We start from the raw sequence: 27,949 nt of genomic DNA, 5'->3' as shown, positions 1-27,949 counted from the left end.
TAGTGTGATGGCTGTTTCTATTGGCTACACTTTTTAGCTGCCTCGCATGACCTCTGCAAAATTAAAGCAAATCAAGCCCGCTTTAAAGTATTTCTGCAGTATGCAAGCCCTCTGGATCCCAGTTCTAATCTTCATGTATATTTGTTATGTCACAGGGTGTATCAGTTTAGATGCAAGTTGGTGTGCAGTATCAGAGGTGCTATGTTTAGAGACTGGTAGTGTGGGTGTAGAGCCTTCATATTAGAAGGTGCACCTCATTAAAGAAACAAAACTGAACTTAATCAAATATGCCATAGTAGTAGATGAGGGGTAAGATGATAGTAGGTTGGGTGTGGTGTGAAATGTACTTCAATAGGGAAAAATAAAAGTAGATCAAGAAGTAAGTGTGTGTGTGTGTGTGTGTGTGTGTGTGTGTGTGTGTGTGTGTGTGTGTGTGTGAGAGACACCCATGCACTGGCCCAGCAATCAAGGAGCCTCAATCCTCACCACTAACACCAATGAGGGATGTTCATATAGAGAGAGGATAATAAATACACACACAGTAAAGTACAATTTCCCTTAAAAGCACACCGAGATCACAGTCTGGGGGTGTTTTTTCCTTTCTCTCCATGTCCCCAGTAAGACTTCCCACTGGCACAGCTTTAGGGTCCAGATCTCAGCATAGTGGACAAGCTAAAACCTCCAGTACACCCTCGCTGTCCAACCAGTGCTTCATGTCCCTGCCCAAGTAGCTGACACACACACACACACACACACACACACACACACACACACACACACTTTGAGCTAAGAGTTTATACAACCACACAGACACTCCTGGGGAAGGCTGGCACATGTTCTCCAGCTGTGCCCCTTTTACCCAGACTATACGGAAGAAATCACTGCCACCACCCAGCTAATCTTTATCAGCTACTCAAAGGCCCTTATGAAAGGGTGTCCAGTTATACTGTGCAATATTATTATCCAAACGGTAAGTGCGACTGAACAGTCAAGACTTATTTGGAGCCACTTGGTACAGTATCACTATATACATGCAATGCACTCTTAGAGCTTAAATTATCTCTACACAAAACAGCCACAGTTGAAAGGTTTAAAAATATTTAATAATAAATAATAAAAACACAAGACAATACTTCTTACTACACAGTGCTAGTCAAGAGTTCAGAGATCACAGAGAAATACTTAAAATAATACAGTAGAAAAGTTCTGACATAACAAAAAAACAAAGTAGTCTAATCTTTCTATTTCCTAGCTATATCTAAGAGAAAACACAGTTCTAAAATCCTACATACATACAGACACAGGCAGAGTGGTGAGCTGGATGTTCTCAAGACAAATGCTCAAAATGCTCTCATTCTTTCTGTCCTTAAATTGATAACACAGTACCACTGATTCATTTCAGATTACATAATTTCTTTTTGGTTCCCAGGCTAACAGACTCTTGGAGGTTAATAGCCCTTTTGATGTTGCAGCTGGTCAGGAACCAGAGCAATGAAAGAAATTATACATGCAAATTCTAGCCATTAACTCTGGCCTCAAAACAATAGGCAGAATGCCTTTATCTAGACATCTCGGCTCCGAGTTTTGACATCAAAGTATTGACTTAGCTTTGTTACAGCAGAGTGCACTGTTGTTACATTTTTGCAGCTCCACATTTAACACCATTTTCTCCATTTAAGAGAACAAGCCTGTGGCTTATTAATATTTACAAATGACAGAATTATCTACAAAATTATATTTGGCTAGACTTGCAGCCTTCACCTATCTTCACAGTGTGTATTTGTATATAAACATAAATGTGTAAGTGTGTTTGTGTGTACATGTATACATACATATACATCGGTGTACTGCCTTGGGTTAATTTGAGTTTTAGGAAGCCTCTGTTTTGTTGACACAGTTTGGTCAACAAAACAGATGGTCAACAGTGGTGCAAGACTGACATTCCCCAGTCTGGAGAACTATGCTCTTTCCCCAGGGACTGGGCAATCTCAGATTTAGTACATATAATTACCAGGGAATGGGGGGATGCTTGTCTCTTACAAAAGCATATACTTTGCATAGTCTGAAGTTAATCCTAAGTGCATACACTGAAACATGTTGACATTACTATCGCTCACGTTTACTGGAATCGATTTAGGTCACTATAGCCATGTATATTTATTTACTTTTTGTTTAACACATGTACTGATTAACTTCTGATTCTTCTGTTTTATATCCTTTTCCTGCAGGTTCGAGGACTGTCTGGATTTGGATTAGAGCTTAATTTCTTGGTTGAAGAATATGCTGGTAGTAAAGGGAGGTTTCCACCAATCAAGAGAAGGAAAAAAAAATCTTTGTATATCGCAACAATTGAAAAGGGACACAGCTTAGTGAACTCATTGATAGAAGTGGGAAGAATTGAAGATCTGGGTCTGATAGTAGTAGATGAGGTTAGTTCAAAAATGTTTTTATTGTTATTCTTTTGCAGAATAACATAAATACTTTATATCTTGTTTTTATGGTGGTCCCTAGGATACAATAGAAATCGTAATACATGGCTATAATATGACAGAATGCTAACTGAAGATAGGTTTTGCATTAGTATTGAGTATGTAATGATTTTTTTCTTCCCTGTTTAAAGTTTGTGTTGTATTTAAACAATACCCCATGCCTGGGTAATGCTGGATTTACCCACGGTTTGGTGTGGTTTGGTCACGAGGGCGAAGCCCAAGTGGCCAAGCAAAGACAACCATGGGTAAATCCAGCATTACCCACACCCAGAAGTGGGTTATTGCTATTATACAATGACATTATTTAAGAAAGAAAATACTTACTTTTCTTAAGTAATGGCATTGTATAATGCCTCCGTGCTGCCCTTTCGCAGCTGTCCGGTATTCTGCAGCAGTTCTGATGTGCTGCTCATGTGTATACTTACGCAGTACATCAGAGATGTGTTTGGAAGCAGTGGAGAATGGAAGATCTCCATTGCTTTTTAAAAGGTGTCTCGCTATGTTAAAAGCGTTTAACATAGCGAGGTAGCTTTAAAAAAAGCAACGGAGATCTTCCTTTCTCTGTTGCTTTTTTTTAAAGCCGTCTCTCTTTAACATAGCGAGACAGCTTTAAAAAAAAGCAACGGAGAAAGGAAGATCTTTGTTGCTTTTTTTTAAGATATCTCGCTATGTTAAACCCGTTTAACATAGCGAGATTACAGCAAAGGAGCTCTTCCGTTTTCCGTTGCTGGGTAACACACAAAAAAAAAGACTTATACTAATGGAAAAAGTCTGGGTGACCGGACCTTTTTCCATTAGTATAAGTCTGATTTACAACGGGCACGCTGACCAATCATCATGCACATTTTGGAATATTAATGGGGGGGGGGGGTCATTGTATAATTTACATTTTGTGACTTCTAGGAGGACCTAAGATTGTTTGAAAGCTCATTTCATAGCAGGATACGTCATTCTGTTGTCTGTAAGCAGTTTTTGCAATGTTTTGAAATGTGGTAATTCTATCAGTATCTGCGATGATTCGCATTTGTAGGGGTTTAGAAGTTGCTTTTTTGCTAGACATTTAACAAGGTCAGTATTATTGCTAAACAAACTTGGCTACCTTGTTCACCCCACCTATATTTATTCTGTGTTGGCTTTGCACCTCAGTTAACATCTGCTATGGGATCTAGGTTAATTGTGAGAATGCTGCTTCACTTCCATGACTCACATTCTGTTCAAAAAAGTTTGAGTATCTGAATTTTTAAAATACTCTTTGCGGGAAGCAACTGCATGGTCACTGCTTCTCTGGGAGAGTAGTCCCTCACTGTGGCCTTCAAAAAGATAAATGTTTTTTGACCAACTGGACAAAAAGGCTTCCTAGTGAAATGTCGGCAGTTGAAATGCCGAGTGATGAAAAGCTGGGAAAAAAGACAAAAATCCTGGAGAAAAATTAATCTCGAAAACTGCTGTTCTCCTTAAAACTTGTTTTTGCAAAGCCCGCTGCACCCCCAATTTGCAAGCCCCCACACCTCCTGAACTTATATATACCAACTCTGAGATCACCATCCCTCGGAGAAAATGGAATAGTCTTAGAAATTACATCTTGGGCTTAATATGTACAAGTCTCATCTTTGGTCTGTTCAGTCTCCATGTTTTGGACTTGCATTAGCAGGCTGCAACATTTCAAATGGTTACTGGACAAAAAACACCTTTTGCACACTTAGCCTTTGCTTGCCTTCCCATGCCACAAGCTTGTTTTCATAATTTTAGTAACTTTGAAGTTACAGCAGTTTCTCAAAGCACAGTACATGTATATTTATATATGCTGGAAATCAGTTTGTTGGTAAATGTTGACCCTGTTGTGTTTGTTGACATCTGAAAGCTTAAACATCTACCATATTTGCATGCAATAGGTAAGTGATTGTGCCTTTCGGCAGGCGCAGTGACTCATAATTATAGCTACATTATCTGGCACCCTTTGCAGTTCCCTGACCTGGTGCTCCAATCAGATCTAATTTGAGGACATAAGTTAAAAAAAAAAAAAATCTTCTTCTCTGGAACTGCAGCACTGCAGCAAACTACTTGCTACAAATATAAAAGCAGTTTGCTGTTTCAGCACTTCAGCCATGAATGGAAATGCAGTAACAGCATTTATTTCTGAATGTCGGTACTGAAATATTGCCCCAGTCATTACTCTCCGTAACATTTTTCCCCTGGGGCAGCTGCCACTTTTGCTCTCCTGCCCAGTGACTCTAATACCTGTCCCCAATCAGCCCATTCTTTCCACGGGATGGGCGTTGTCTATTCCTGGGCTAGGCAAACCCCATGCTAGCAAGAGCCCTACAACCTATTAATTTCTGCTTGAGGAGCTTCATCAGCCCATTAAGTTCCCTGTGACAAGGGTTGGCTGGTAAGGAGAGTGGGTCTTTTGAGTGGCTTGTTCCTGGAGCTGCTTCCCATAGACAACTCCCTTGAGTGCTGTAATGCTGCCCATCACTTCACAGAATTGAGCATATCGCCACACACTACTAGTTCCTAGGCTGCTCAGTGCACATTTACACTACTTATGCCAGTACATGCTCATTATGCTCATACACCATGGTTGTGAACCCAATGCTCCTGCTAAGTGTTACTCATGTAGTCAGACAGATATGCCTCTCACTCCTGTAATTCCTGTCCCCTTCAGCACCCGTGCTGCTAACAGAACACGAGTCATCAGAGTTGCAGTCTGGAATTCATTCCTGTGTATCATTCAGGTGGGTCAACGCTACACACTTAATGATTAATTTTTGGAGGGGAGAGCTTTTGAAATTTATTTATTTGTTGACTGGTATAGAGTGCTGATCCAAGTAGACCATTTTCAATCTTAGCTCATGATTTATAACCAAAAAACAAGCGAAGTACAATGTCATATTTTTATAAGTAGTATAACATTGTTGGCATTGGTTATCTCTTGTTGGATCTAGTGGTTTTACACATGAACATTTTTAAGAGTTTAGTAGCTAACTCCATAGCATAGAGGGATAAAACCTTGAATATGGCCAGTGCAGCCTGAGTTTGATTAACATATTAGGCATTTGAGGTTCTGGCAGAGGAAAGTTGGGTATGCTTATGCTTATCCTGGGGAGAGGGCACATGCTTGGACATTCCCTATTACTGAGTCCTAACAAAGGCTAGGGATTCACCAGGAGACATTGTCTAAAAGTGGAAAAAGTGAGAGACTTTGACTGAGTTGCTGTGGAGGTGAGATGATATGGTAACATCCACCCACTGATTTGCAGGGGTGTGCAGGGAATGAAGAAGATAGGGTTATGCAAAAATATCCCTTGACACCAATATGACACTGCATCAGGATGCCTCATTCTCTTTACTGACCCCAAGCATGGGTTAGAGTAAATGTAGGGGAGGAACAAAAGTGACTAGTTAATCCAATGTACAAGGTGAGGCCTCAATGACAGATGACGATAAACTGCAAGATGGCAACAATGAAGCAAAAAAAAGTTATTTAAAGAGTCTGGTACAGTTAATGCATTGAGGACATCTTTAATTAGGATGAGGCACTTAGGATATTCGGTATGTACACAAAAATTATAGAATCACCTAGGGTTGTGCATGTCATTCTTTTAATATGCATTGTTATCTTCTGTTGTATAGAGTTACTAATTTTGAATTGTGCTCTGTGTTTCTCAAACAAGATCTTATCTGGAGTCTGCCCTTTAGCCTAGCCTAACAAGGTTTCTTCAAGTTTGTTTATAGCCTGTCTCTGGTAAAGGGCATTACATTTTCCGCAGTATTCTGACTGCATGTGAAATATAGGGGAGATTAACAATCCAAACATGGGAGATTGCTCTTCAAGCAAAGATAATTCTGACAGCCCAAAATGTTCAGGCAGACACTCTGAGCAGATCCATAACACAAGCCCACAAATGGATAATCCACAGGGATGTGTTCCGGGACATTATTCACCAGTGGGGTACACCTTAAATGGATCTCTTTGCCTCCCCTATGAGCAGACAACTTCCAAAGTTCTGTGCCAGAGTCCCACATCCTCTGGTTTGGAAGGTGGATGCCCTATCATTCTCATGGAAGGATATGTTTCTCTACACATCCCCCCCTTCCCCCTAATTCAGAAAGTCTGGCTGAAGATTCAGAAGGCCAAGCCAACAATCTTATTGGTGACTTCATTTTAGCCAAGACAACATTGGTTCTGTCTGCAATTAGCCAAAAGAAATCATCACAAGTTACCTCACTGGGTGGATGCATCTGATTCCTTTCAGGCACCTTTTTCTGAGGATGTGCCTCTAGTCCTGTAGAAGGCACAGAAACCTAATACTCTGAGATCATATTTGTCCAGTGGAAGAGGTTCTCCATGTGGTGTCTTAATAAGAGACTAAATCCATTTTCAGTGAAGATTCCCCTAGTCCTTTCTTACTTGTGTGAGCTGCTCAAGGCTGGACTGGCTTATTCTTCAGTTAAAGCCTATTTATCAGCCATTTCTGCATGTCTGCCTTTGTCTCCCTCCCTTGGCTTCTAGACTAGAGGTTAAACTTTTCTTAAAAGGCGTCCTTCACATCAGACCTCACAGGAAACCTGTTCCTCCTCCCTAGGACCTAAATTTTGTTTTAGAAAAACTGACCCAGACTCCCTTTGAGCCTGCTGCCTCAGCTTCTCTAAAATTCTGCACTTGGAAAACTGTTTTACTGTTAACCATTACCTTTGCTAGGTGAGTTTCAGAGCTCCAAGCTCTAATTGCTTCACAACTCTTCCTGATTTTTCACAAGGATAGGGTTTCCCTTCCTACTAACCCTTCCTACTAACCCTTCCTTCATGCCTAAAGTGATTAATGACTTGTCCCTCAGTCAATCTATCCACTTACCCATTTGTTACCCTTCTCCTTAAAACTACAGTGAAAGGGTGTGGATATACACAGACAACTAAAATTCTATTTGGATAAGGCCAGATCCATTAGAAAGTCTGAGTAATTGTTTGTTTCCTTTCACCCCAGAGCACTGGGAAAACCTGTCTCTAAACAGACTAGTTCATCTTGGATCTCTAGGGCAATTTCCTTTTGCTATGTCTGTCAGAGGAAAACTCTCACTTCCTCTGTTAAAGCCCACTTCATTAAAGCAGTGGCTTCCTCTGGAGCCTTCTTTAAAGACCAGGACATTGCTCCTATCCTGGAAGCAGCTACTCGGTCCTCTCTCCATACAGTCACAAAACTCTGCAAGCTAGATTCTATCTCTAGATCAAGAGCAAGATTTGCTAAGGCAATTCTGCATGGCTTTATTGAGACCTCTTGTGCTTTGACACCCCCCTTTTTTCTCACTCATGAGCTTTGGTATTTTCCCTCATGTTATGAATACTGCAACACAGGAATAGAAGGACATAGAGTAGTTGTGTAAAATCCTTACCATAACCATAGATGTCCTTCCATTCCATGTTGCGGTAGTCTGTCCCACCGTCATTCCCCTTGATTTTTGCTGTTATTTTGACATTTATTTGGATATTTCCTGAATGCCTGTTATCCTTGAACTGGTCTTCTGACTGGGGCATTCAATTCTGAGGATGGTATATGCAGACGTCAGTTTTATGGCTGACTCAGCTGGTCTGTGCGCAACATCCCACATATCTTGTAGTAGCTTAAGTCTTTGGTATACTGGCCAGACGTTTGGGTTACCTAGGTGAGGCTCTCCCTCATGTTATGAACAGTGCAACATAGAAGAGAAGGACATCTATGGTTATGGTAAGATTTTACACAGCTATTCTTTATGTTATTGACAGATGTGATGTGCCCCTTTACCGTGTACTCCTGCTTCTCTCCTTTATGAAGATTTACTGGATATCCAGAAACCAGAAACATAGAATACTGATCCTGCGTGGGGAGCAGTCCTGTTTTAGTATTCGTCTGTGTGCCGAGTTGCCTTCGGTCTGATTGTACTGGTACCCCACTAGTATTTTGAAATTGCACAAGTAGTATGGGTTTCTTTTCAAAGCTAGCAGTGGAGGATCAGTCATATGTCCTTTTTTGATATTGAGATCAGTCAGGAACTGAACTGGAGACTTCCATGATTGCTGCTGTTTGAGGGTGGTGTTAGCTGGAGCTGTCCAAGTAAGAAGACAGATGAAAACTGAAAAAGGCTGGTAAAAGAAATCAGTTTGGTTTAAATTCAGATCCTGGCTAAAGATGATTGTGTCTGGAACCAACTAAAAAATCCAGGAGAAATAAAAATGGAGTAAAGGAAAAAAGAGAGAGGAGAATTTTGTACTGGATCAGGACACCAGAAAGACTCTGTGGGAAGCAGACTAGTGTATGGTGCAGGTGGAAGATGTGGCTTTCAACAACTTTGAAAATAAAAATTCTCAGATACACTTAGAGGTTTTTGAAATATGTGGGACATTAAAGGAATGCATAAAATCAAAAGAGGATCAAATGGGAAAACAAGGGAAGCATTGAATAGTCATTCTGATGTATTGGTCAAGCTGCAAAAAAACAGAAGTTGAGGAAAGACTGATAGAAAGTGAGGCATCTCAGTGAGGAACAGTTCCATAAATGGTTGATTTGGAAGGCGGGAAATCTGAGGTTTACAGCTATCATCAAGAAGCTGGAAAGAGCGGGCTACTCTACTACTGTGGTTGCTTTCTGAAAGGTCTGCTGACAACAGATTCTGAGTTTGGTAACATTGTATGTTTTTTCAACATACCAGAAATGGCTTTTTGCCCCAAGAAATCTTTTAAGAAAGTAGCTGAAACTTGTGAAGATGCAAACATAAAAAACAAAAGGAGACCGAGAGAATGTTATTAACAAAAATGTGACGAGTAGAAAAATGTTGAAAATTTATAAATACTACATTATTTGTAGGAAATGACTATTCATCTTGTACCAGACAGAAAAGGAACAAATTTATTCCATTCATGAGGGAGTGTTAGTAAGCTGGTGTGAGGTTTATATTGCCATATCCTGCAGTATTCTAAGTGTTTTTTTGTTGCCCAGGACTCAGACATTTATGGGGACTGACAAGGTGATTGAAGGAATTAAGCAGTTTAACCAGCAGCAATTGAATAAGCACGTAGACTGGTGTCCAGTTGTCCGGCTGCAAAGCTGTCTGCAAGCAGTGATAATATCCCAAGGGAGAAGAGCCAGAACAAAACCTTCCCCTTGTTCCAAAAGAAGACATTGGAAAAACAAAGGGCAGTACAGGAGCTGGCAAGAGTAATTGACCGAAAACTAGGATCATACCAGATACCACTGGCGGTTGAAGGTGAACTGCCCAAGGAGGACTGAACCAGAAGTGAACTTACAGATTAAGTGGGAGAGCTTCAGTGCATCTACCAAACTGTTGATGGTGGGATTGAAATAAAACAGGCTGTTTTGAATAAGATTGCATGTACAACTACAACTTGTTTTGAGAGGATGGGGATATAATTGTGTTTTTATGGCCTTGATTACTGTGACCTGAAAAAACAAGATTGGCATGGCTAATAAAAATGTAAGTACAACTATTTATTAACCTAAGTAGAGATAAATCAGCTGTTAATGGAATTAAACATGATTAATGAAATCACTAACAGTATGCGTTTGGGATAAATAAAATATTTATGTAGGGAAAGAGTGTGGATCTGTGTTTTGTTTTAGTTGTAAATGTTAAGGGTTGTAATGTAAGGCACTGAGCAATAGACAGATTTTTGTTAACTTTAGAATGTACATTGTGTATAATGTATCCAATTGCAGCTACTGAGATGGGCGAGTTGAAAAGGTGTGCTGAAGCAGTATATAATGGAGGAGGGTAGAGAAAAACACTATATGCAGTGATCCTAAAAGGAAGAATGGAATAAACAGTTTGCAAGCTGTTGCATAGGATGATAAAGATATATGAATGTGCATTTTAAATGTGGGGAATTTTTCATGTGTAAAGTAAAACATAATGACTTGATGGCTCCTGTTAGGTCATCAACTTATTTTCGGTTGCCACTATTTCCAGCTAAGACAAAGCCATGGCTGCAGAGATACAGGAAGGGAGGCTGTTCATTTAGGGCAGTCTAGGCTGCCTTCTATGTCACCTTATTGAGTGTAAGATACCAAAAGTACCTTGAAGCTGTAATGCACTGAAATGCAAGGAAGTAGGTAATGTTAACCATTTGAGCGTCCACTGAGCCAGGCAATTATAGGTCCATCAGCCTATCTAGCCTGATCTGCAAGGCCATGGAACACATTGTTATGGACCTTATAAACAAGAACATTGGCAACCTCAAAACGCTTGACCCCACACAGTTTGGTTTTGTGAAAGGGAGATCATGCCTGTTAAACTTGGTCGACTCCTTCGAAACAGTCACCAAAGCCATGGACGGAAGACAGTGCACACTGCCTACCTTGGCCTAGCCAAAGCCTTCAACGCTATTCCCCACTCAGGCATAATAGATAAACTCTCCCAGCTAAGCATCAACCCATATGTTACCAGATGGGTACCTAAGTGGGTCACTGATAGAACCCACTCAGTCAAAATAGGGGAAGCCACTTCTAGTAGTAGACCCATAATGAGCGGTGTACCCCAAGGGTCGGTCTTGGGGCCTCTACTGTTTGGGATATACTTTTCTGAGGTGCAAGTATAAACCAGTGGTCTGTGATTGACCAAGTTTGCAGATGTCTGCAAGCTGGACGCTGTCTTAATTTCCCCTAGTGATGTGAACATCCTACAAGAGAGCCTTACCCAAACTAATGACTGATGCCAGAACCATGGCCTCAAACTGAATGCCAGCAAATGCATCATTATCCCCTTTGAGGAAAATTATATCCCCACTTATTATCACATTAATAACAACATACTAAGCACTCAATCAGTCATGAGGGACTTGGGCGCCCAGGTTGATAGCAAACTGACTTTTGACAACCACATTGCCTCTGTTGTATAGAAGGCATTCTACATGGCCCACCTCATAAATAATGGTATTTCATCCAGGAACAAGGTCATAACATCCCTGTACTCCTCCCTTATCAGACCCATTATCAAGTACAATGCCCCCTTTGGCATGTACCTTGCCAAGTATATGCAGCAGCTAGAGGGACCACAGAGGTTCCTGACCAGGAAAATCCAGAGTGTCAAACAGCTATCCTATACAGATAGGCTAAAAGCCCTGTCCCTTTACTCAGTCTCATACAGACTGCTCAGAGGTGACCTGTGTCTGTCATACAAGGCCATCTCAGACCCATCCTTGATGGAGTTGCTGCATGTCTCTAAGTCAAACTCCACTCGCGCAACCCGCATGCAAGGCCTTAACCTGGTATGTGACATTAAGAGAACTTGTTGGTGGGATAGAGTTGTGTCCCAAAGACTCCCCCACTGTGGAATAGACTCCCTCTTCATTTCAAGCAGAGTACCTCTCTAGCCCTCTTTAAGAGGAACCTGGACGACTGGATGGGAAACAGAAAATAAACCCCTGGGATCCCACATGTGTCTCTGCTGGACATGGGAAGCAGGTGCTGACGTTGAGGGAACATGGGCAAAATTCTTGGCTAGGCTTATAAGGGCCTCTGGGCCAATAGCATAGTGTCATCCTATGAACCTATGAATCTAAGAGCAGCTGCAACACTGCAATGTGTAAAGCACATATGAGAAGAGAGAACAGAGTAATATAAAAGATGATCAGGAAAATTAAAATTAAAGGGTTGGGTGGGAAAAGTAATTAAATGAATGATAAATATGCAGGTTATCTTCCCTGCTGTGAGGGTTTAGAGACTGAATAGCTTTAGATAGCAATTTTGTTTCTGCTGAACAGAAAACAAGTAAGAGCATGCAAATTAGCAGAATATACCTAAGGTTTAAGTTAGTTAATGTCTGTGACTGTAGCCATCTGACTAGGATATCTGCTCTGATGGGGAGGATAATGTTTTTTTTCTTCCAAAAAAAAAAAAAAAAAAATATATATATATATATATATATATATATATATATAAAATGTGTGTGTGTCTAATCTATATATATATATATATATGTGTGTGTGTGTGTGTGTGTGTGTGTGTCATATCTATATATATATATATGTGTGTGTGTGTGTGTGTGTGTAATATATATATGTATATGTGTGTGTGTGTGTCTAATATATATATATATATATATATATATATAAATGCACACACACGCATGCATGCATGCACACACACACACACACACACACACACACACACACACACACATAGTTAATGTACATAATTATTAGTGTTGTATGTGAGTGGGGGTGAAAGAGCTGTAATATTAAGAAAGGTATTACAGTTTTTTAATAAGTCCAACAAAAATATAGCTGTATTTTATATGGAGTGTCAAACCTCTATTTACCGAATGGGATGGGAATGCAATTGTGGGGACAGTTATGCATCAAAAGGTCATGCATTGTGAAAGTTAAAGTGGAATATATTTGCAAATGAATGAATAAATAGATTTGAATGGGCTCATTGGTATAAACAAAAATCATGGAGTATTATCAAGATGAGTAGGGTGCTAGTAGCAATGTTGCAGGAAATGCATTTAGATAGGGCTGAATATGTAAGCTGGATATAGAAGGGATTCAGTGTGGGTTGCTCTGCTGAATTCCAATGAGAGACAAAAAGGTGTATAATGGCATTCCTATAGAGAAGTGTTCCTTTAGTAATGGAGGAGGAAAAGAAGAGAATTTGGAAATAGAGTTACTTTGGCTAGTATGCATGTCCTGCCCAAGACTGTAGATTTAGAACTGGAATAATGCTAGTGGTAATAATATGCTTTCAGTAAGAAATCCTAAATATAGGAGAGATTGGAATATAGTCTGTAATACTGAGGATATATCAGGGGCCCAAGAAGTGATTAGTAGAGAAGGTAGATTCTTAAGAGAACATGTGAAAGTATATGGGATGGAGTCTGTAGTGGCAGTAGCCTTAGGACTCAAGTGGAATTTACTTGTTTTTCCCACAAATATAAAAATTGGGCCAGACTGGATAGATGCTATATAACTCAAGAGCATACTCATCTACTTGAGAGAATAGAGGTCCATCTGGTTATAATATCTGATCATGCAGTAATAAAGTTTAAGGGAAGGTTACAGAATAGTGGAAAAAAAAGATAGGGATAGGGAAAGGAAAGATAAATATGGGAAAATTCTTATGGAAATATTGTGAATATTGGTGAGAGTTAAAGCACTGCAGAATTTTTAAAGACCCTCATTAATGATGAAGAGGGATGATTGATTGGTGCCAGGGAAAAGTATCAAAGGATTTAGACTGTATGCATAAGAACAGAAAAGTGGCACTTGGGCAGTTATTTTATGACAGTAACCCTAGATCACAAAAATGTTTAAGTGAGAGGTTAAGCACGCAGATAGTAGGAAGAGCAGTAGTAAAGCTGAGGAATCCTTAGTTCAGAAAAGTGCTGAAAGAATTGGGGAAACATTTGGGATATTTTATGAAAGTATTTGCAAAGCAAACAGGACGATCAGAATAGGAATTTGTTGGAGAATTTCATGTTAAACCTGGGATTGCCAAAGGTGGTAGAGTCAGAGTCTTAGCAGTTAATTGTATATATATAGAGGAGGAAGAAGTAAAAATGGTAATGGGCAGTCAGGCTCCATGTAAGTCACCAGGATTCCATGTTATAACGATAGAAGTCTGGAAGTTGGGGAAAGACCCTAATAAAGATACAGAAGAACTTATTTAACAGTGTCTCATCTAGGAAGAAAGTGGTAATGGTGGTGGTTTTACCTAAAGTGATAAGATCCTACAGACTCTGCCTAATATATTTTTAATAATCCTGATTACAAAATATTTGTGTTTAGGTTATCAAGTGCATTGCTAAAATTGATAGACCATAATCAGTGTGGATTTGTGGAAGGGTAGCAGACATTTGATACCACAACTAGAACTCTAATTATTCATAAGGATGCAGAGAACAACAAAAAAGTAAAAAAAAAGTGACTGTTATTAACTGATAAGCCAGAGTGCAGAGAAAGCTTTTAATAATAAGTTGGGAATATATGAGTAAGTTAATGACTTAATTTGTGCTTCTTATTAAATTAATTGAATTAATAAGTAAGACATGTATGTTGTCAGAACTGAGAGTAAAAATGTGCGTGTGTATGTAATGGGGGGATTGCTTGATAACTGAATTTGCCTAGAGGTACAAGCCAGGGTTGTCCTCTTGTTATTCACAATTGTATATAGTCATTAGCAATGAAAATAAGAGGTGCATGCGTCAAAGGGTATGAGTGGAAGGGGAGACAGTAAAGAATAGCATTGTCTGTGGATAACGTAGTAGTATATTAGACAAATCCAGAACAACATGTCCATATGCTGTGGAATATTGTGAGAGAGTGTACCAAATGTTTTTTGGTTATAAAATAATGTGGATAAAACAAAATCCAAAACTGTAAACTATATGCTCACACATGGATTAGTGAATTAATACCTGTAGTTTCCGAGGCATGAAAAAATGAAGTACTTAGGAGTAAGGCTTAGGAAAGACTTTAGTATACCAAGCAGAAGATAATCCAATAGGTAAGGGTGCAGAAATTCTTGATTAAAGAATGGATAGTAAAATGCAGGCAGTGAAAATAATTTTCATCCCCTTGATTCATTATGTTGGCCAGGTGTATTTCTGTCAGCCAGATGATAAATTACGGCAAGCAATAAATAAGGAACTGAAGAACTTTTTTTTGGAAGGAAAGAGGCCAGGAGTTAAGTGGGATAGGATGATCGTAGTGATGCAGGAAGGAGAGCCATGGGGTTGCCTGATTATAGGGTACTTGGTACTTTAAGCCTATAAACTGAAATGGAAACATATGATGATGACAGAAATAGGGACTACCAGAGATAGCAAGATATTGTCTTATTGAAAGCAGTTGCTGAGGAGAACAAAGCAGCCAGGCAGAGCATTATTGGTGATATTCATTGTCATACACTGCACGAGTGAACAAGGTGAACTGTGAACATCAGCACTTCACCAATATGCTGATGCAGTATGTACTAGCCGAGCTAGTTTTTGCATGTATGCAGGCTTTGAAGAACCATCTATTGAAACTGTGCAAACTGTAGTTATGCAAGTTTAACTAAAGTGTGCAGAGAATACCTGCACTTCAGAAAAAAACATGAAATAAAGACAAAATGATGACTGTCCACACAGATAAATTTTGTTTTAATCACAACAAACTTCTTCAGAACTGACCAGCAAATCAATTAGTCAAGTTTAAATACAAAATTGATTAATAAATAAACCAATCAAATATCCATTCATCGAATTATTCATTGATGCATACAATTTTCTTAAAGACATAGGTAGGTACTAGGCTATTGGCCCTAGGGCTTAAGTAAGCCTAGCCAACAAGGTTCCCTGGCTCATCAGTGTCAAACATGGAATATACCACTTAACATGTATACAAAAACATATAGCACATACAAATGTATGGCTACTATGAAAATACATATTAAATAAACTATTTAATAATATAATCTATTATTCAAAAGACATTTAACATTTAAGGTCTCATTCAGACAAGGAATATGATCTACCCTAAGGAAGATCTGCCATCTAAGCTCCTTGTTTTCAAGGGCATTATTGAATTTTGTAACAAATGAAATCAAGTCTATTCCATCCAACACAAAAAATATAATTTTTTTGAAATTAGAACACTCCAAAGCATGTGGGCTCTAGTCGTTTTCCCTAAGTTTGTATGATGTGAAGTTGTTCTGTCTTGCCTTCATTCTCACTGATGGGTTCGGAGCCGATCCTCGGCTCTGACTCGGCCAAATACAAAAGCTCTAAGTCTTCAAGCATCTCATGGCCTACTCCCTATCCCATGATGCAGTGATGCTTCCCTCAGATCTCATTTGCCGCTGCAACAGATCGGGAGTTCTTCGACAGCTCTGGTCAGTATAAGTGAAATTTCTTTATATTCCTCTATTTCCTCTATATTTCTCAATAGTTATTGATATTTCTTGTTATTTCTTAGCTTCTAGTGAGTTTTAGTATTAGGTAGTTTAAAACTTAGAGAGTACATTGTTGTTATTAGTGGCTGTCTTTTTTCTAGGCCGGTTTCTCACAACTCGTTTGAGTTAGAGAGTTGTTTAGAGTTTTCTCCCTACCCTTATAGTGTGTGCTGTAGAATTACAATTGTGTGTTAAGCTTGGGCCCGGATTTATTTAGGGCAGTATTTGCTTTATTCTCTATGTGCTGTAGTGTTAGAAATTGTAAGAGTTAGAGCCCTGTTTTTTTTTTTTTTTTATTAGGGCTATCTTATATATAAATATATATATATATATATATATATATATATATATATATATATATATCTAGTACTGTGTGCTTCTTCATAGTTAGACATATAGTGTGTGCTGTAGCGTTTAAAAAATCATAAGAATTAGAGCCATTTTTCTTATTAGGGCTATCTTATATATAGTATTGTGTGCTTTCTTCATAGTAACTCATATAGTGTGTTTGTTGCCTGTTAACAGTTACATTATTGTATAGTCATGTCTCAACAAGAGAAAGCTAAGTCTGATTCAAGAAGTGTCCTAAATGTGGGCAAAAAATGTCGATTACGGATGGGCACAAAGAGTGTGTTTATTGTTTAGATGAGGTCAACCTACAGGAGAATTGTGCCATCTGTCATTCTTTTAGCGCTCGTGTTCTTCACAAACGTAGGAGCAAGTTAATAGCCAGGGGATTATTTAATTCCTATTTCCAGGAATCCTTAGATATGGAGAAACCTGCAAAATCTTCTAATACTTTGTCTTCTAGCTTGTCTTCAGGGTCGGAGCCGAAAAAGGGTTCTTCGACTTCCAAACCGATTCGGTCTACCACCTCGGCTCCATTGCTTACGGAACCGGAGGTGGTTGTTGTTAGTAGGAGCTGGTCCCTAGTATTGGAGCCGGTATCTCATACTCTAAAGTCTCCAATCCTGCAGTCAGTGGCCTCTTCTATAGCTTCTTCCCGGTCTTCAAGACTATCTGATAAGGATGAGGATTGTGTGGTGCAGAAGCTTCTGCAAACACAGGCACTAGCAAAATTTTGTCGGGGCTGACCCATGGAGCTTCGGAACTGACTCGGACCCAGCCCAATTTCTACTGTTCCTCCTCCGATTCGATCTGAAGTTTCGGAACCAGAGTGTTCGGAACCAGTGTTAGTGGAACTGCCGGAGCCGATACCCATTCCAGGCCTATCAGTTCTGATGGCTCTGACTTCTTCGGTGCCGACCTTAGAGTCTGGGAGCCAACACTCACAGGTCGGGTCCAGAGAGGAAAGTCGTGCTGACCTGTCCGTTCCCACTTTGCCTCTTGGGGCCTCGGCTCGGGTGAGTTCGACACCTCCTCCCCTAAAGCACCTGCCTCTCCTTCACTGATCCCTCAAAAGCAGAGAGACCCAGAGCCTCAGGTCACCCCATTGGGTGAGACCTGCTCTTCCGGGACCTCCCCAGAAGCTCCCACTGAAGAGGTTCCCAGGAAGAGGCTTTGCAAGAGGAAGCATCTGGATTCCCCAGAAGAATCCATCACATCGGATACTGACTTAGATGAGTCAGAAGGGTCTCCACAGTCCCCCTCTGAAGATATCTCTTTCGGTGATATCTTGGAAATACTGAAACAGAGAGGTGGCTGGAAGCCCATTAACCCTACTGATGATGAGTCAGTACTTCTGAAGGCTTTTGGGTCTCAACCCACCACCTCTTGGATGACTCCATCTTTTGATGAGCTGATAGACCTTCTTTCTCAAAAGGCATTCCAGTCCCCGGATACCATGGAACCTGTCCCTCGAAGGCCTAACAAATTCATAACATCACCCCAGAACAAGGCTTTCCTTACCAAAGGAAGTACCCATTGTCAGAGCCCTCTACATCTGTTCATCCTCCTAATAGGGATTCTAGGATCATGGACAGATACGGAAAGCTCATGTTGTTCAGCGGCCTTTGCTCTTTGATCCCTGAACTATCTTACACATTTTACTAGATTACACAGAGATCTCCTTCAGGAGTTGGGAGGTACTCTACAGGGTGCAGTAGCTGTGGGGGTCTCAAACAAGGTAACCTCCCAGCTTGCTACCATAAATTCCCCTCATAAACGTTTCCATGTGTCTGATTTCATATGCAGCTGATGTAACGAACAGAGCGGTGGGTACAGAGACACTGCTGGATGCGCTTATGTTCCTTTGCGGAGCTCTATAAGTCATCCTTTGTTAACACCCCCTTTGATGGTTCATCGCTTTCTGGACCGAAAGTGAAGGAAACGCTTACCAGGTGTGAGCAAGATGGAAAGACGGTCTGCTGTAGGAGTTCGTTTTTCCACCCCTACCAGACCTTATCCTAAAGGTTGGAAAAGTGGGAAGATGTGGTTCCATAAATCCCAAGGAGCTTTTTTGACACACATGGTAAAACCCTCTCTAGAGACAGAGGAGGGGGTAAAAATGGAAGACGCCATCCACACGGCAGAGGGGGCATGCAAAATCAGGGCGACAAAGATCAGTTCTTTGGAAAGCCCTGTCAGCACTCTTGAAAGGAAGCCTGTCTGTCCATCTCTGGAGGCAGTCAGGGGATGCTTATCTTTGTACCCAGACACCTGGCTAAAAATCACAAAAGACCGTTGGGTACAAAACGTAATATCCAGAGGATGCTCCATTCTCTTTGCCACCCCTCCAACCCTTGTGACAAAAATCCCAGATGTTCCACCCAATCACAGAGAACAAGCAACCATAAAAATTGCAAGGTTGATAGAAAAAAAGAGTCATCCAAACAGTCCCAGCAGACCAGAGAGGATCCGGAACTTACTCAAGGTTCTTTTAAGTTCCAAAGAAAACAGGGGACTGTAGACCCATTTTGGATCTCAGCAGATTGAACAAATCTGTCAAAAAAACAAAGTTCCAGATTGTCACGCTGCAGCCTATACTTCCCTTTCTAGGTAAAGACAATTGGATGTGCTCAACAGATCTCCAAGATGCGTACTACCACATAAAAATGGCCAGACGATCCAGAGATCATCTGCGCTTTTGGCTGGGAGCCAGTCACTTTCAGTTTTGAGCTCTGCCCTTTGGCATCACTTCAGCCCTCAAGAGTGTTAACCAAATGCATGGCAGTAGTCATGGCTCATCTGAGACGTTTAGGATTCCAGGTGTTTCCATACTTAGATGACTGACTCCTCACCACCACCACCACCACCACCAAGCATCAATTCATACAAGCAAGGGTTGTGACCTTAAATCTTTACAGTCAATTTGGTATTACCATAAACTCAGAAAAATCTGCCTTCTCGCCATCCAAATGTACCATTTTCATAGAAGCAGATCTCAACACCGCCTTTATGACTGTAAAGCTTCCAACGGAAAGAGTGGGGATACTTTGATAACAAGTTCTGAACCTCATCTCAAAACAAAAAGCCCCAGCTTAAACGGTGCTCAAGGTGTTAGGGACAGTGGTGGCAGTGATCATTGCCATTCCTTTAGGTCGGATGCATATGCGGATACTGCAATGGCTCCTGTTCACACAATGGTCCTTTCAAGAGCTTCCAGTGTCTCACCTGATTATAATAACAAATTCATGCAAGAATGATCTTCACTGGTGGCTGACTTCTCTTCAAGTAACAATAGGATGTCCTATTGTTCTACCCACTCCTGTTGCCACTGTGACCACGGACGCCTCCCTGATTTGGGGGGGGGGGCATTTTCAGGGAAGGGCAGCCCAAGGCACTTGGAACAAACACGAGGCTCATCTGCATATCAATGTCCTAGAAATGAGAACAGTACTACTAGCGTTGCAGTCCTTTCAACACTTTCTTCCTCTAGGAACTATTGCAATACAGATGGACAACATGTCGATGGTCTGGTACATAAACAAATAAGGAGGAACCAGATCCTAACCCCTATGTCGAGAGGCCCTGAGAGTATGGCAGTGGTCAACATCCACCCAGTGCTTTCTGATAGCAATGCACATCCTGGGGAGATCCAATGTCATAGCAGACAAACTGAGCAGAGCAATTTTTTTGCCTCACGAGTGGTCCCTGAAATAAAAAGTAGCTGAAGGATATTCCGCAGATGGAGACAGCCTTGCTGCGACCTTTTTGCAACTCCCACCAACACCAAATGCAGCAACTACTTTGCCCTAATCCCCAATCCAGGGGATACTCCAAGGGATGCGCTCGTACACAATTGGCCGCCGGGTCTCCTTTACGCCTTTCCCCCGTTTCCTCTGATACCCAAATTCTTACAGAAAGCCAGGACTCAGGGAAGCACCATCATTCTAATAGCCCATTATTGACCTCATCAGATTTTGTTCCACTTTTTTCAGCCTCATCTACTGGGAGAACCATGGATCATGGACCCAATTCTGGATTTTCTGATGCATTCATCAGAGGCTCTTCATCCTGCACTTCATACCCTCAGATTGACAGCTTGGCTGCTCCAATTCCAAGAATAGCCAGGTTCCACAGTCTCTCACCTGCAGCTCAGAACATCCTAACATCCTCTCACAAATCATCTACCAAGAAGCTATACCTTTGTGAATGGAAAAGATTTTCCATATGGGCGTCCCAAAACAATGTTGACTCACATTTGGCTTCGATTTCATCCATTTTAGAGTTTCTGACCAAGCTTTTACTGAAGGGGTGGCTGCAGCAACCATTAGGATTCAATTGGTAACAATTTCTAATTTTCATATTGGCTATCAGGGGGCTTCTATCTTGTCCCACAGACTTTCTAAAGCTTTTCTTAAAGGTACTATCCATTTGAGACCACCTATTAAATTCCCAGCTGCACCATAGAACCTAACTTTTGCTCTTTCTCAAATCATCTTACCCCCCTTTTGAACCAGCCTCATCTTATGACCTGAAATACATATCATGGAAAACCATCTTTCTAGTAGCTATTACTTCTGCTCAAAGGGTCTTGGAATCACAAGCCTTGTCCATCAAACCCCCATACTTGATTTTTCACAACGACAGAGTCTCACTGAGAACAAATCCTTCATTTTTACCTAAGATTTGTTCAGAGAAAAACCTCAACCAGACTATAGAATTACCTGTTTATCCCCCAAATATACTAACAAGATGGAACATGTGCTGCACAAACTTGACATCCATAGGCAGCTTTGATTCTATTTACACAGGACTAAGGACTTTAGAAAATCAGAACAGCTTTTAGTCTCCTTTTCAGATTCAAAGAAGGGTACTCCGGTGGTAAAAACCACATTGTCAAAATTGTTGTCAGATTACATTTCCTTCACATATAGCTCTAGGCACATGCCACTAAATCATAAAGTAAAAGCCCACTCAACTAGAGCTGTTTCCACATCTTCAGCTTTTCTGGCTAAGCTACCTATAGATTCCATTTGTGCAGCAGCCAAGTGGTCTACACCTCATACCTTTATCACTCATTACAAATTGGATAGGGCCTCCAGGGACAGGGCCTCCTTTGGTTCCGTGGTCCTGAGGAATATACTTCCCTAAGCCACCTAAGAAAGATGGTGCTTGGGACGCTAACCCATCAGTGAGAATGAAGGTAAAGTGAACAACTCACATGGAACATTATGGTGATTACATAACTTCTTTTTACCAATGTTAGGCAGCAGGCATAACATTGCAGAAATATTGCAGGACTTCACAGTGAGAGACTGTGTTTAGCTTGGCATAGCAGCACTGCAAGTGGACAAATCCTCTATACCGGCAACCTTAATGTGCAGGTGTTTAATGATGGATACTAGTTTATTTCATATATATCAGTGGAAAGAGGATGGAGAGAAGACAAAGGAAGCACAGTAGGATGGCAACAGGGTTGTGCTTGAGGAGACTTTATTTTTTGAGGTGGTAGACCCTATTTTTCCTGAAATATATCTGAGATGGTGGCAATGGAATAAGGCAAGTATAGGCAAGGATGTCAGTTAGGGAAAGATTATGTTTTTCTGCCAAAATATAAAAACAGACAAGACAGACAGGTGTGGGTGTTCTCACAGTAGGCAAGGTTAAGAAAGGGGGACAGGAAGACAGACAAACTGAAGGCAGACAACTGGTGATGCAGGAGGATGGTGGGTAACTCACAGTAGGTGTATATAATGCAATACTGTGGATGCACAGATGACTGGGGATAGGATGGGTAAACCAGACCTGTACACTATAAAAATAGCCTGGAGACCTTTTTTGAAAGTCCTGCCCAGCAGAGTCTGAGCAGAAGGTCTTCATGTTAAGGGGGTGGCCTTTGGAGGCTCGGTGTCCAGATCTTGAGGGTTCATTGAGTTCCACCATTGCAGACAGTGTTGACATGGCCCCTACCAACTCTCCAGTGAACCTTGAACCGCAATCTCCATTACAGCTTGCAGTTAGGGCTGCTGTTGGTAGCAGCAACCTAGGCTGCTCACAAAGGCTTCTCTGCAGTGAAACAAACCTGGGATAATGCAGGTGATGAGACTCTCTCCCTCACAGTAGTGGGGATTACAGCTGAAGTGCCCCTGGCTGTTTTGGAGGGAGACAAAACAGGAAATAAGCAATTATTAATGTAATGCAAATGAGTAAATATTGACAAATAGCTTAAAGGTTATCAAATGAAAAGGGAACACTCATATGATTTTGTGGACCCAACCACTCCAGCCTATGTGGAAGGTGTGACATTTTAGCTGTATTTTTTCCCATGCTACAAAACAAATAAATAAAAGTAAGGACATTGTTTAATACACCAAATAGATTGTTAGTTTGTATAAAGAATAACATTATGCTGACCTGATACACGAATGTCTGTGACAGGTGCACTCTTGTCATGGGAATTAGTGGTACTAGCCACCTCTTGAACTGTAAACCATCAGAGTATGTCAATGTATAGCTAGGACTTGCACATAATCCCCACATCCCCCCGAAAGAAAGCACCTTCTGAGAATTTGTGGCTGTAGCACTTATGTGCATCTGTGATTTCAACACCCCACAGCAACAACAACTGGCTACCTTGTGTCACTACTGTTCGGATATGTGGACATAAAATGTAACGATATATGTAAAATGTGCCCTCTGCTACATGTAGTTACACTCAGAGGGGTACAGCTTTGAGAAGTAGTGATCACAGCAATGACCAGGTTTTGCAAAAAATAGGAAAAAAATAAAACCCCAATTTTAATGAGCATATTTCCTGGGTCTATATTTATTTATTTTACATTTGTTTACCAGGATAGTCCGACTGGATACATGTCCATTTTCAGTGGAGGCCCGGGGAGAAAAGCTCCACATAGTCAAATATACAAAAGGTTACCCACGAAGTTAGAAAACAATTAGAATATATATAAAAAAGTGGTAATATACCTTATGTACATTGGTTTAGAAGTGTTCCCTAGTAGGGACTCACAATTCTCATGGACAGACATACAAAGGTTACACAAGAATTTAGAAAACAATTAGAATATATAAAAACAAAGTGGTAATATATTGTATGTACATAGGTTTAGTAATGTTCCCTAGTAGGGACTCACAGTTCTCATGGACAGACACAATTACAAGTAAGATTGTAACTCACAGTTAGTCCCTAGTAGGGACTCACAGTTGTCATGGACAGACGCAATTACAAGTAAGATTGGATACAAAGCATGGCGATGTCGTTAGATGTTATGATAATTACTGATTATGTTATGATAATTACTGATTATGCTATTGTTTTATAACTTAATCCAGTTTGGTACATGGGCATAGCCAGTTCAATTTGAGATACTGTTTGAGGTTTTTTTTTAAGAGACTTTTGAAGGATTGTAGGGTTATATAATTTGGCAAGGCATTCCAGGTTTTGCCAACAAAGTTGGTGAACAGGGATTCACTAGCTGAGTTATTAGCTTTGTGGGTTTGGACCAGTAATTTGTCGGCTGACCATAGGAATCTCAGGTTGCTATATGGCTTAATAATATTTATAAGAGAGGAGGTTTCTTTAGGGTGGTACAGAACTTTGTGCGCTATTAAGAGTTGATTGAATTGAATTAAGCTGGGCAGTCCTAGCCATTCTAGTTGTTTCAGGTTCTGGCAGTGATGGGTTCTATAGGTGGAGCCAGTGGCGAATCTGGCAGTATGGTTGGAGGTATGGGACAGCTTATTAGTTTGGTTTTATTGAGGTTTGAGAGTACAGGTGAGGCATATAAAAGAGTAGAGAGTAGGTGTGATCGGATGATTTCAGTCCTAGCCAGTGGGGTTAAGAGTGTCTTGTTTCTGTACAGTGATCCAAGCTTCTTATTGATGGTCTGTACAGTTTTGTTGACATGTAGGTCAAATTTGAGATTGTCTACGATAACCCCTAGAAGTTTAATGTGTTGATCTGGGGAGATAGTGGTGCCATTGTTAGACGTGACAGAGAATGAAAGTGTGGCAGATCTACTAGTGGGGGTGAAGAGTAGAAATTTAGTTTTACTGGGGATCAGTAGTAGATGTTGGTTGGCAAGCCAGTTCTCAATAGTGTTAAATGTAGTTTGGGTTAAGATTTGTAGTTCGGATGGGAAGGTGGCTGAACAGATGAGAGTGGAATTATCTGCATATTGAATACAGGTAGCTTTAGGGATAGCAGTGTGTGAAGATTATTGAAGAGTAGTGGGCCTAGTATGGAGCCTTGAGGGACACCAAGTGTGAGAGGTAGCTGTCTGGAGAGTTTGCCCTGCCATAGTACTGCCTGTTGTCTACCAGTTAGGTAGGACTGGAACCACTGGATACTGTGCGTGTTGAGGGAAATGGAGTTTAGAGAAAGAATGAGAAGTTCATGGTTGACCATGTCAAAGGCTTTCGATAGGTCAAGGAAGAGGGCAGAGGTTAGCTTATTGTCATTTATTGTTTATGGCATTAGTAAAGGAAAGGAGGGCTGAGGTGGTGCTATGGTATGGCCTGAAGCCATGCTGGGAGTTGGATAGTAAGTTATTCTGTATAAGGTATTGCATTAGTTGCTTGTGTACACATTTCTCCATTATTTTGGCTAGTGGGGAAAGAATGGCAATGGGTCTATAGTTGGACATTTCTATTGAGCTGCCACCTTTATGGAGTGGGATGACATGGGATATTTTCCAGAGGGAGGGGATAGCATTTTCGGATATGGTTCTGTTGATAATGACAGATATGGATAGATCTCTTCTTCGATCACATAATAATCAACACATATACAGCGAATGCTGTAAAAGTGAACGGCCACGTCATTAAATTTTTTCCTTGGGGAAAAATTCAGTTGGCCGTTATTGTGAATTGCCCTTTTTTTCAATGTAGAGCGATCTCGGACTTGCTATATTTAGTTGGGGGGCACAGCCCTCCGCTTGATTAGTGTTTCAAAGTTTTTTTTTATTTTATGACCACATGAATTTTTTCCAGAGGAAAAAAGTTCGATGATGTGGCCGTTCGCAGTTTACAGCATTTGCTGTATATGTGTCGATTATGTGTTAAAAGAAGAGATTCTTCGATCACATAATATAGACCCCATTTCCTATGGACTGTGGGCTGCCTGCTATTATATAATACAGTGATAACACAACAAAACACTCATCATAGTAAAAAGCTGGCAGTATAACAGTAGCAGTATGGAAAGATACCCATATTACAACTACTAAACTGAAGAACTAAAAGCAAAGGAAAACATGCCTACCGAATAACTCCAAGGGTTGCTGCTGAACTTCTGCCACCCACTGGGCAAGCTGATTGAGCTGTCTTTTGTGGAGGTTTTCAGAACAATGCCTACATTGTTCCCCAGTACTGGGGATCCCTGTGTCCTGGTCAGCCAGTTCCGTCCAGATATCTGTTTTATTTTATTTTTTGAAGGGCCAACTTGAGCCCCATGCATCCTATCTTTGTAGCTGGTTCAGTACAGAAAAAGAAAGATTTTCATTTCTTTAGGACACCAGCTTGGGGATATGTTCTGGGCTTGCACAGAATCTATCTCTGTTGTCCAGTGTCAAGAGAAAAAAAGGTGGCTATTCTGTGAAACTGTGACTGCTAGATTGTGAACCATGCCTAGTGCAATATGACTATAAGCAGCTCAGGCATCTGCAAGGTTGCAAGTTGCTGCATGATGTGTGGCCGTGTGCATGTATGATTCAGCTAGATGCTTGTGCCTGTGCACACACAGCTCATTCATGTTTGTGCAATCTTGCATACAAAAATGAAGAGATGTGCACATCTGTTCAGTGAAGTGATTCACAAAGCAGAGTGCCAAAAAGTCTTGTTTACATAAGAAAAGTAAACGGAGACACTTAAAACTGCTAAAGGTAACCAAATGGAAAATATAGAAAATGAATGAGGTCTTTGATTACCACCACGGTCTAATCCGTGAAGCTGCTAAAACAGCTTTAATATAGATGAATAAAACAATTCCTAGGTATAATTGTTAAAATGTGAAATAGATAGCTGCTAAAATGGTTCCGATAAGCACTTTCGGCTAAAATGCTTTCATCAGATCATAATATTCCTTCCGTTCTCTCCAAACGTAAAAATTATAATCCCTCCAATAGAGTGCTATTATTCAGTACATACCTTCATATGATCCAATAGGAGTTTCACCAATCATTAGTTTGGAGAAGACCAAGCCTCTTGAGATATACCAATTAAATCCAGATTTCTTCAATGCCGGATGGTACGTAACCTGGTGTCTACCCAGGTTTATTCTCTTATAATCGCTTTTGGCAATAGGGCTATAGGATAATCACAATCTTTTCAAGTCCCCTTTTAAAGCAATGCAGTTAAAGTTGGTGGTAGCCTATATTCGCTCTTTTAAAAATAGAGAGAGCTACGGCCATAGTGCCCTAGTTATACAGCAGCTCTTGTGCAAGCCTGTCAGTAACTAGATTTCCTAAATGACAGTTGGAATGTGGCCTGATTGTTCGATACAAGGCTGTTCTTGTGCATAAAACAGCAATCACAGTCTACCCAGGATTCTACCTATCCTGATGTTTACCAAGGGTTGTTCTCATAGGACGATCGCAATCTTTTCAAGTCCCTTTCAAAGCGGTGTAATTAAAGTTGATGTTGGTCTATATTTGCTCTTTCAAAAAATAGAGAGAACTATGGCCGTGATATCATAGTTTTACAATGGCTCTTGTACGAGACTGTAGGTGGTTAGATTGTTTACATAAGAACTTCATAAACTTACCTAAATGCCTTGAAGCATCATACGCATTATCATTTTGTGCGCCACTGTTTATCTCATTTTTATGAAGAACATCAGAAAGCATTTTGGGCAGTGGGACAGTTAACATATTTAGAAATGGACTATATTAGTACACACTTGCTTTAGTGACTCTCCAGATACGCCATGATCTCCATTGCTAATGAAATTGAAGTTACAGTAGTGTATGAATGAATATATTCTGAACATTACTATATATTAAGGATGGGGCAGAGAGTGCACCTGCAGTACTAGTAAGAGAAATCCTATTACTTCTACTAGGAACTGCTATTCAGTCAGCAATTTCAACTTAAACGCATAGGGATGCTTCTATTTTTATATTCTGCATTATGCAGAATTATGTTTGTCAGTGTCATTGACACCTGGCAATAGAAGTTC

General features: G+C 40.5%; 1 protein-coding gene across 1 annotated transcript in view; it reads left to right on the top strand.

Moving 5' to 3' along the window:
- HELQ (helicase, POLQ like) overlaps positions 1–27,949 on the top strand; it is a 1,104,576-nt gene that overhangs the window by 219,980 nt on the left and 856,647 nt on the right. Inside the window, exon 4 of the mRNA XM_044059295.1 lies at positions 2,229–2,429. Within this exon, the coding sequence (XP_043915230.1) occupies positions 2,229–2,429 (201 nt within the window). The remainder of the gene's footprint in view (positions 1–2,228; positions 2,430–27,949) is intronic.

The sequence above is a fragment of the Protopterus annectens genome, chromosome 17.part0, assembly GCF_019279795.1.
Source record: "Protopterus annectens isolate FY-2018-M chromosome 17.part0, PAN1.0, whole genome shotgun sequence".
Taxonomy (NCBI): Eukaryota; Metazoa; Chordata; order Ceratodontiformes; family Protopteridae; genus Protopterus; species Protopterus annectens.
Note: the sequence above shows the minus strand (reverse complement) of the source record. Positions and strands in the feature narration are given on the sequence as shown.